This window comes from Aphis gossypii, chromosome 3, assembly GCF_020184175.1.
Source record: "Aphis gossypii isolate Hap1 chromosome 3, ASM2018417v2, whole genome shotgun sequence".
NCBI classification, from domain to species: domain Eukaryota; kingdom Metazoa; phylum Arthropoda; class Insecta; order Hemiptera; family Aphididae; genus Aphis; species Aphis gossypii.
In genome coordinates, this window is record NC_065532.1 from 46,321,181 (window position 1) to 46,333,378 (window position 12,198).

The following is a 12,198-nucleotide window of genomic DNA, read 5'->3' on the forward strand; positions in this document are numbered from 1 at the left end:
TGTGTACATTAATGAAAATTGATGTAAGAGAGCTAAAATCACTTAAAATTCTATAGTATTTCAAATGTTTTATAAAATTGCACCTTTAACCTAATAATTTACTACTGTAAGCTACTAAAAGCGAAATATTTTATCAAGTACCTACTACTGTATTGATTCGATTTAAAACATTTGTAGGTACTTATTCATTAGTCTCTTTATTGTGTTAAATAGGTAGAAAAAATATTAAATTTAACGATTACAACTTTAAGATTTTCTTTCACTGATAATATATTTTATTGAAACTAGAAATTAGAAATTAATAAATGAGTAGTACTTACATCATAAACAGCGGCAAGCAACTTCTAAAAAAATAATCCAAAGCACACTATTACAAAAGATCCGAAACAATCATCATTAACACCTACAAAGCCTCCAAATATATTCTAAAAAAATAAAATAACCAAATATAATGTATTAGATTTAATTTTGATTTTAAATGGGTAATTTATTCTAGTAGATGCCTGTATTAATTAAACCCTCTTGGCTTTTATCCCGAAAGAAAAAAAGAATTCAGATTTTGTTAACCTATTATATTATATACATTTTTAAATGGATAAGATCTAGGTCGGCAGATCGCACGTTATAGCGTTATATTTATTTAATAAATGAATGTTACACGTATGATTTGATTATTGTTCTACAGTTTTCCTCTCATACAACAATTACCTACTGTATTTTAAGGAGTTATTAATTATTATTGTTATCTAAAAAACAACTAGACAAACGAATGTGAAAATTAATCAATTATGTAGATTGCAAAAAGTTAAAACATTCTTTTTATTTAATTATGAAAAATGTACAATCAGTGCATGCGCAATGATTCAGCACAATAATAAGTAACTAAGAAAAATTTTTATATACTTATACCTATAGTCTATATATGTATAATAAATTAACGTTTGTATATCTACCTTTGGAGATGAGAGAGATCATCTAATGATAAAACTTGTATGTTATTTCAAGCCATGTTATAAAAAAAGATTTGTTAAAGACTTAAGTATAACACTTGGCCGATCTTGTAAAGTACTTGAGTAAAAGTATTTGGGTAAAAGTTAGGTCAAGTGACATGGCGATATTTTTAACACTTTATAGTTAGTTACCACAATAATAATTAAAATATTTATTGTAGGTAGATATTAATATAAAAGTATGGTATTTGGTATCTTTTAGTAACCTCTACCTCAGTCAAACTCTGATACCCGTGGTTCGGTTCTAAGTTCAATTATTTTAATAGCTCATGACGTTTTTCTTCAAAATATTTTTTTACGTGCGCATTTAGAATAAATTTCTAAAAATAAACTGAAAATTGTTCGTAATATTATGAATTTACTTTAAATGCACGTCTTATAAAAATATGATAAATTGTATACCTATTAAATCATTAAATTTAAATTTCTTGATTCTTGATTGTCGAATCAAAATAAAATGTATGTTTTATGTACCTAGGTACCACTTTATATCACAAATTTGGTCAAAATTTCTCTGGTTGTCTTTTATATAGATGATGAACTTGAATCTAATTAATAATTTTGATCCGTTGATTTATTCTATGGTTGTGGTGTGTATATATATTATTATTTTTTTAAGTTGTAATTGTGTATAATACTATAATAATAAATTATTGTTTTGCTAATATATATATATATATATTTTTTATGATAGAAAATTTAAAAAATTGTAAACCGTAAATATAATTGATTAAAATTTGATTGAAGAGAGGATAGGTAAGGGAAAAGGGTTCAAACTTAAAAATGTTGAAAGGGAATCAGTAGCCAGTAGGTAAATATCTGGTATTTCAAGCCAGAGTAATTGAGTAATTCAATCTCATTTTCTCAGTAGGCGTACTCATTGAAAGGATAGGATTGCATTACACTTTCCTAACCTAAGTAAGAATATTATTATTAATTACCTAATAACTCAATATATTGATTCCTGGCATCAAAAGTGGTAACGGTACTCAATATTTTATTCATTTTTATAAATTAAAGTTGTAATTTATTTTATATTATTGAACAACTTATTAATAGTAATACGTTAAATACGATATTATATTATATTTTAATTTTTCTATAGGTACGTGTAATAATATTATCTTTCAAAAACATTGTGTGCTTCTCTCTTGTGGGTTAAATATGAACTAGAAAATTAAACTCATAATATATTTAGGAGACACTGAAAAATCAATGGCCTAATCATGAATATTATCTTGACCACGTTATCAATTATTATTATAAAAATTAAAAATTATTATTTTCATTAAACAGTTAACATCTTCTTAAATAAATAATTAATTTCTTTGTTTGAATCGATTTTAATCTAGTATTTCGTAGTTTGTACTTCAGTGTCATACTGTCGTAGCCTCAATAAACGCACAAACTCAACATGTACTGTCTTCAATGGTTGATACCCGTGTTACTCATACCAAAACCACTGAATCCTGCGCTATTGCAGACACATGTCATGTTCATGGTTCTATATCTGACGGGATTCTTTTTGGAACGGAAGCCGTGTACCATTTGCAGCATAGTGTTCCTAGTGGCAGTGTTCCTGATATGTTACAGTGGGTATGGCAATTGTATATTCTTCAGCAGCAACTGTGATTCCGTACAATGTGATAACGGTTAAAGAGAAGACACCGAGGTCCGCTCATATACCATACTCAAATGGACACACCATTAGTGTTTAGGAATATTTATTTATTTTTATTTTATTTTATTTTTTATTTTTATGAAATCAATTACTTAAGTTGACCAAAATTAAGTTTATGTAAAATAAAAATGTACAACTCAAATATCTTGCCACATTTTGTTTATGTAGCTAGTAATAAGTGGATTTTGGCACTTTTTACTGTTTGGTTTATCGAAATATAGACTTGTATATATAATTTTTTTCAATACCTGTTTTTATTATTATATTACTGATGTACTGAATTTACAGTCAATAAGCACAATAAATTAGTGTAACTTGATTATCCTTTTTCACACAAAAAACTGAGAATTATGTAGTTTGCGGAAAGAACAGATTATTGTCATAAGTTATAACTCTCGGATTGTATAGCATTTGCTAATTTTTATTGGATACAGATAAAAATAGCAGAGTAAGCTACAAATTGGTTTTGTGCACCAGAGACTCCAAATATGAAATTTTATTTTGCTATTTTTTGTATATATAATGGATTTTTAGCTTTTAGTGCTATTTTTGAAGTATTGGTGTCATTTTCGGCTAATTTGCTATATTAATATAACTTTTATGTCGTATTTTCATAAACTAATTTATATTATATGGTATGAAACTATAAAAAATAGAAAACATTTGTTATTTATCTTAATTAACATTTGGTCATCAAGTGTAACTCAAATAAAATAATTTAGCATATTATTTAATTAATAAATAATATTATTACTTGAATTGTATCTATTATTATTTACAGAAAATTTTGAATAGTTGTCATATTCGAAAAAGTGTTTTTATTTTATAGTTAAATGAATCAACAAATTCTCAAGTAACAAATATTTTTTTTTTTAATACATTCATCTATAAATATAAGTTTTTTAATTTGTGAACAGAATAAATTTTCATTTTTGTTATTTCTTGTGTTTTTAGGTCTTAATATTATAGCGCTTATTTTAAGATTTTAAAGGTTATATTATAGCGCATATCTAAGTAAATTTTATAAAATTAATAGCTTTAAGATCCGAGCTCTGGTTATAACATATTATGTAGTAAGTAGTAACCATTATAAACAACTCAGTAAAGGGTACTTATATAATAATATATAAATATAATTTTTTTCTGAAAATCAAATTTAGTCAAACAGAAGAAATGAAAATACTACATACATATCAACATATATTTGTATTAACTTTATTAAAATAGTTTAATTTAAAAAATAACTAGTTTAGTAGTGTATTATTAAATGTTTATTTCTTGATAAATGACTTACCTATTTAATATTAAAATAATATCTTAAATAAATAAAATGGATGCTAATGTGATAATGGTTTATAGTTTGAAAATACAATTTAGAGGAGAAAAAGAAAGGTACCTATTGAGAACATTTTCTACATTATATCTAAACAGAAAAATTGTACATAATTAACTAGTAAGTACCTACCTATGAAAATTATGTTATTCGTTAAATATTCTCTAATAATAAATTGTTTTATCAATATTCAATAATAAGTTAAAACACAAAATAAAATCATTAAATTTTTGTCTTTTTTTCAAATTTTTTGGATACTCATGTTGAATATTTCTAACATGAGCATCCAAAAAATTTAAAAAAATAACTTCAAGAAATCTTTAACTACCTATAATAAAAATTACAGTTATTTATAAATTACCAATATAACCATTTTAGTTAATTTATAATTCATATTGATTTGGTTTATCATTATTATATTAAGTGCCTATATTATACCTACAAAATCAACAAAAAGAATATTTTTTTTTCCATTTAAATCTGGAGGTAAAATTATATTTTCTATAAGATTATTAACATATAAAATTAATTTCTTTTTATCTATCGTATGATTTTAAAATGTTATAAATTACCTATTTACTTTTATACATATTTCATTATTCTCATGTAAATGGATACAGCTGATACCTACAAGTAATATTATCTTGATGAGTTAAATATTAACAGAATTTATTTATATATGTAATATATTATGTCTATGGTTAACAGTCATGATTATGTAAGTGTGTTATGCTGATTCCTATACACATAATAGATAGGTTGTTGGTATAAAAATATGTATTAATTTTTATTTAATACATAATTCATTTTAAATTGATAATAAAAATGTTCCTGTTTATAATCTATGAACTGGGCAGTGTGTTCAAACTTCAAAGTACTTAATAAAAAACAACCAACAGTGTCTACAAAATATAAAGTTTTAAACCCATTTGAATTATTTTTAGAAATTGGTAATAACTTTACTAAAAAAAATGAAATTGTGCTATAAGTTAGGTTACATAATTTAAAAATATCATAATTCTTGAGTACTGTTTCAGTTAAGTTTCAATATGCATAATATACTATATTATACATTATACAATTTACCTAGATTCATATTAAAAAAATATATACCTTTATAATATTATTATTAATTATTATGCATTTTCCATTTGATCCATTTGATAAGCTTAACATTATTAAACAATTTCAATTCATAAAAAAATATTAAAATACTTTTGTTATTTATTAAAGTTTTATGTTTTTGGTACGTGTTTTTAACATAGCTAAATATCCTATTATTTCTAAATCAAATTCGATTATTTCATGAGTAGGTAACCTAGATAGTCGCTTGCTCAATGCTAATGTGTAATACTTTAGGATTCGAAAAAACTTACAATCAGCAAATGTGCTATGCAAAATACTTTATATTTTTTTTAAAGTAGGTACATTTAATTTTTTTTTTTTTTTGAGTGAATTATAAACAATAGTCACAAATACATTTTTCTTAGTGTGTTCTTATGGCATATAGGTACTAGTAAACAATTTTCAGAACTTAAATTTTAAATAAAATATGGTATCTATAATACACCTAGGTATATCATAGGTATACATGGCAATTAGCAATAAACCAAATTTAAATAATATTGTGAGCAACACTGTCTCTATAGTCAGTTGATTTAAACTTTAAAGTATACAGACATTGAGACATAAATAATAGCATGACTAAAATATCCTTTAAAAATGAATAATAAATAATATGTTTATATATACTTTTTTTGCTATTTTGTACGAATTATAATTTTAACTAGAAAATTATATACCTACTTAATAATAGTTATGGTAATGATAAATATATAATTAATAATAATTATCTATATATAGTAATTAATACTTACCTACTTTTTTCTTTATATTTTCCTAGAATTATTTAGTACCTAGGTATTTACCGGCTGGCGGCTTACAAGAAGTAACTATTATTGAAAATGAGAGTAGGTAAAGCTGTAAAAGTATTGTCTATTGTTCTTGAATAAGAATGCAATAAAATAGCAAAATCTTACAAAAAAACGAACATTGTCATTTTTATTTTATCATGATATATCGCTACATCTCTATTAGGTACCTATATAACTTTAGTACTTTAGTATCCATGCTGCTGAGTCCCTTTAGGATGAGCTAGAAAGCCATCCATTCATCAGAAACGATTTTTTATTCTTTATTCATACATAAATATACATTTTTAACCAACCACTCTCACAATATAAATAATATATTATATGCATTTAATGTGTAAATTGCGGCAGTAGTCTATATACCTAGTGTTGACCTCTGATTGCCCAGCTCTCTACACAAATGTGTTGGGAAATCATTGTCCTAAACTAACATAACCTTGATATGACCTTTTTTTAATGTTTATAGTACGTACAACCCCTAAAGTTATTTGTGAGAACATTACTGATAGATTGTAGTTTGTTTAGTTTATTAATAATTAAATGCTTAAGAGAACGTTATACCCGCCTATGTTGTCTCTATCTTACTAGCGTAGATCATAGCAAATTAGAGTTCAGCAAAACACATTTTGTGATGTTAGCTTTAATATTAGAGTAAATTTACCAATCATCAAATTTAAAGGTAAGAATATTATCTAGAAAACGTCATATGATCTTGTGAGTATTATTATTTTAAAGAGAGTTATAGCTAAGTAAAATATTACGACTTGAAAATGTTCAAAACTCACTTTATAGATAATGAAATATCAATATAAAAATTAAAAGCATCTGCAATTTCTGAGATAATATTGTTACCTTAAAATGTTATAACACGTAGATTTACTTTAATATTAAAGCTAACATCATAAAATGTGTTCTGCTGAACAGAATTTGCTATGATGACATAGTACGTTAATAAGACAGAGAACACATACTGGTATAACATTATCTATCTTAAGGATCCCATGTACAATTTATTTTGCACAAAATATTTTACAATCAAGAATGACTAGCAGCCTAGCTTTACTCTGGCTCAGAAACTTTGATTCTAACATAGAACAAAAACTTATATTATGTAGGTACCTATATTGGCTGTATTGCTTTGCTTAGCATTTTTTATACTACCTCCTTCACCATCATGAACATATCTTGATTAGCATTTCTAGAACAATGTAAAAATATCGTATAGGTAGTTAATTTTTCTGTAACAAAACCATTTTATATATTAATAGGTAAGTATTAATGATACCTATTAAAACAATCGTATATAAATTATTAATTCATATGTAAATTAGTAATTACTAATAATAGCTAATAGATAGTCATTTGAATGTAAATACATTTTAATAAATGTATAATATATTTTATCGTCTTAATGTATTGTAGTTAAATTTGTCTATTAATAATCTCATTAAAAACAAGTTATTAACATTTTAAAATAATAAATGTTTTTGTAATACTTATAATATTCACTTCGAAATTACAATATAAAAAAACATAGGTATACAAGATTCAGGAAATATTTATAGGTACCTATTCGCACCTTTAAATTTGGCCATAGTAAATATAAATTAGAATATAAACTGTCGGTTTGACAAGGTACCTATATATAAATACATATATATACCTATTTTTTTATTGAAGTTTAGTGTAAAATGTGTATTTTTAATATACCTAATCTAAATAATTTGTCTATACCTTCATATATCATATATTACTATACACCAACTGTACTAATGATAGATATTTAGTAGATATACCCAGCTGGTTATTGTAATATTTTAAAAATACCTTATCAACATAGACCATAATACGGTATCATTTATTGTATTGATACATATATAATATATTAGAATATTAGATTTAAAGTAGGTAAGTATGCAATATTCATGTTATTATTATATTATTCAATAAGATTTAAAAACAATATATTTTATGCACGTTACCTATTTCATTTTATCTAATTTTACAATATTTATGTAATTATGGCCTATAAGTAATATATATGTTGGTTAGTTAAACGTATGATTAATATGATAATGTAAATATAATAAATTATTATTAGTAATCATTGACATAGTTAAAATTTGCAGAATATCTATAATTTAATATCGTTGACTAATGAGTTGCCACTTAAAATTAGTTGCTATAGTATTGTTAATGTACTCGTAGATTACTGTATAGGTTGGTTAGGCTGTAGCTAAAAAGTATATTATACCTATAATTGGTATAACTAGGCTAGGCTACTATTAGTGAGTAATAAGTATTTACCTATATTGGTTATTTTGTTTGCATCACTGTAAAGTAGCATTGTAGATAAACTAAAAGAAACGACTTAGGTACCTATCTTAATATTTTAAACTTAAGAATTTATTTTTATTACCTATAATATATTATGTTCATTGAGTATTGATTCATTAATTAGGTATGTTATTTAATAACACATGACGTGTTAGCGGTTAATTTTTGTTAAATATATTTTAGTTAATAGTACAATTTTATATATTTGGATATTTAACAATATTATAAAATGTATACTTATATATCTGTGGATTTAACATTTTTAACTACAGGAATATAATGTAGTCTGTACAAATTGTTAACATAGGTAGGTACACTAAAAATAGTAAATACAGAAAAAAAATGATAGAAAACATTTTGTTATTAACTACAGTATAATAATATGACTAATATGAGTTTATTAGTGGCAGGTAATTAAATTAATTGCAACATTAATGGAGTTGTTGACATTTATTGAGTGTATACAATATTACATAGATAGTACACTATAGTACCTATACTGCAATAATAGGTAACCTATCTAGGCACCTACTACCTACCTAAGTATACAATATGAAATATTGTATAATACTATTAAAACTGCAATAGTAGTATAATATTATATATAATATTAATACTATGTAGATTATTATATTATATTGTTGACTGTTCTGTACTTGTTTCTTCACTGTTGGTTTTATTATTATTTTTTTTTATGTTTGGCGTGTAAACACACGCATCAATACAAAAACATTAAACAATAATAATATATACCTATTATACCAATCTATATATTTAATTTAACATGGTTTTTGCCTTTCAGTATATTTTCGACGGTAAAATACATATTTGTTTTATACTTCAATATTACAAATTGCAATATCAATACCTACCTATATCTATCCATCTAACATTATTAACTTATTAAGTTATAACATATTAGTAGATATTATATAACTTAGAGGGCTTAGTCCCCTCAAGCCTTCTAAAAACAGTAAAAACATTTAAATAAATAATTTTAATAATTTCCTTTATAAATATTATAGAAAATGTTCTACATAGAAAAGTAAGTTTCTACTTTGTAGTTAGTTTGAATTCACACAAAGTCAATAAATTATTGTAGATAATAAAGAGTAGGTATATTATGAGAAAACTATAATTTTGAGTAAAGGAAATGAACAATTTGAATATCAAACGTTTATTAAATATAATTGTGTTTATGTCTTTTCAATAAATATTTTCAAGTTTTAATTATAGAGGATATTGTAACACATTTTAAAACCTATTAGGTATTTAAATTAAAATTATTATAAATTAGTACGAAATAATTCATAAAATTCATTAATGTTTTGAGATTTTGAATATCTTTAAAAAATATTTATAATAATTTTGTATCATTATCTATAAATCGAGAGCAAGATCATTTTTTTTTTTTACTATACTATAAGTTGTTAGCCTCCCTATTAATATTTAATAGTTCTTGATTTCCGTGTATGGATAAAATATTAAGCATACTATATGGATTTACGTATAAACGGTAGGTACTTATAATACAACTGTATGTCTGTATATCTATTACAATTTTATTTATGTGTAAAACGGTGTCCAATTATGTCTACAGATACAACATTACCTATATACGAATGACGCTGTTTATAGATTTATATTTTCAAGTATAATATATTAAAGTCGATCTATTTATAGTATAAAATATAATATAATTATTGTATACATTTATGGTTTTAAAGAAATAATCTTATGTGTCAGACACTCGGACTAGTATCATTAGTACCTATCAAAAGCCCCAGTTCCACGATCAGATCAAATAAATAGTGTCCCAGCTAGTAATATAATATAAGCACTTAATGCCTTTATAGAATTTATATAAAAGAGTAGGAGAGAAAAGTTAAATTGTATTTCAGTATATTATTATATATATTTTTATACGTAACATAATATTAGATATGGTTTTATGAAAGTTCTATATTAAGAAATAATAAAAGGAATTTCATATTTTATTAAGTATCTATATCTATATCTAATTCAATTTTTGGAATAAATTGAAACGCAATCTTTAAGTTTTAACTACAGAAATACTTACATGAATCCTACGAATCGTTTATCTAAACTATTTATGAAAATATTATAATTATATGTACCTACCTTATACCTATATTATAATACATACATACATGATATGTATAAAATTATAAATGTTTACATTTTAAATCTAACAATTCAGAAATATTTTGTGGCTTACATTTGCTTGTTTAACATCAAGCATATTATTTTTTAAAATCTCATCTTTTGATTTATGAATTATACTATACTTATAAACTATATATGTTGCACCCTTATAAATTACACAGTTAAATAAAGATCATATACCAACTAGATTTTGATGTACTATGTAATTATCTATAGGCAATAAACTATAAGCCAGTGTGGGTGTGAACTTTTTGTTAGTGAAACAAGAAAATTTCAGTTGTCTTACTTGCTTGGGTATTTTATTTGCATAGTACCGGAACACCCCTAATACACATAGCATAATATGATTTCATGAAAAATTATTATTATACTAAGTAAAAATAATTTTGCATAATCGCAAATAACTTATAAATAGTGTTACTATTAAAGTCTTAATCATTAAAAATAAATAAATTAAAATACCTAATGGATACTTCAATAACTGTTGACTATATTAACATTCATTTTGTATTTTTATTATTTATGTTAAAGCTAGAAAAGTTGCCATAGAGACTATTACATCAATATTTTTTTTGAAACATAATTATGTATTTTAGTATAGGTACTATTCATTCAATTAATTAAAAATGTTTTACTTCATAATATGCGATTTAAGGTAGGTACCGATTATTAAATTTAAAAGTGTTTGAAAACATGTTACTGTTTCAAAATTAGAGTAGAGCGTTGAATGTATTGATTTCGTGTATGTTCTTTTTTAGTCCATTTTTCATTAGTTTCTCGGTAGAGTTTAGAATTTTTCACCAAATTCTGGGATATTGTAGACACGATTATTTCTAAATTAAATAGACTCTTTTTGTGCTATTAATAGGTATATAGGTGTCTACATTCTTTTAGCTTTTTAGTTTTTTTTCTAGATTTATAAATAATAAAAAAAATGTATGTCAACGAAAAAAAACTTGATTTCTGAGTTTATCTGTTTAAATTCTGTAGACTTCTGCAGCTTAGTTCTAAAAGTCTTTACGCGGATCTAACAATTATGAGTCTTGGTAACAACTAACTGAATCTGCATCGAAATTATATATTATCTATTAATATTGATAATAATAATGACTTTGTGTTATTTAATATTAATATTAAATATTATATAAATTCTAATTTAAAAATTATTAATAGGCTATGGTATATTGTAAATAAAAAATACTTATAATTTATAAATAAGTATATAACAAATATATTCCCAGTACCCTCATTATAGACCAGAGACTGCAATTGCCTAACCCTCCACCGTTATTGCCACTGCTAAACATAGGTCATGGACTCATGGACTAAGTTTTGGCCGTGTGCAATTGGTAGGTAGGTAAGTAATAATATATACCTAGGTAGTTAATAGACATATATAATATACTTAGTACTTACTATATCTAGGTAACTATATCGTACATAAATACATAATATATTATGTTGTTAATTCTAGTGTTTATTGATTGTATTCATATTATAATAGATTCTTATATTAACCCATATTTAAACATAATCATGTAGGTGGTATATACTATTAGTATATTATTCAAATGTCTTCGCATGTATTGGTGTATTTATTATAGCCCTGTAATGCATCACATTTCGAAAACGAGGGACTAAATCGATTGCAAAAGCTTTATAATTTCAATGTACAGTCACGCGAGTCGCGAACTCGTAAATTATACGCGTTTCGTATCT

The 12,198-nt window shown here is 24.1% G+C and overlaps 1 protein-coding gene across 1 annotated transcript; it reads left to right on the plus strand.

Moving 5' to 3' along the window:
• Window positions 1-2,272: 2,272 nt before the first annotated feature.
• On the plus strand, window positions 2,273-2,936 carry LOC114122233 (bladder cancer-associated protein). Its single transcript, XM_027984832.2, has one exon. It carries the CDS (start codon window positions 2,425-2,427, stop codon window positions 2,665-2,667), a length of 243 nt encoding a protein of 80 aa, XP_027840633.1. The 5' UTR covers window positions 2,273-2,424; the 3' UTR covers window positions 2,668-2,936.
• Window positions 2,937-12,198: the final 9,262 nt, after the last annotated feature.

Excerpts from the sequence above, each read along its gene's own strand:
- LOC114122233 (XM_027984832.2), top strand. The coding sequence starts at position 2,425 with ATGTACTGTCTTCAATGGTTGATACCCGTGTTACTCATACCAAAACCA.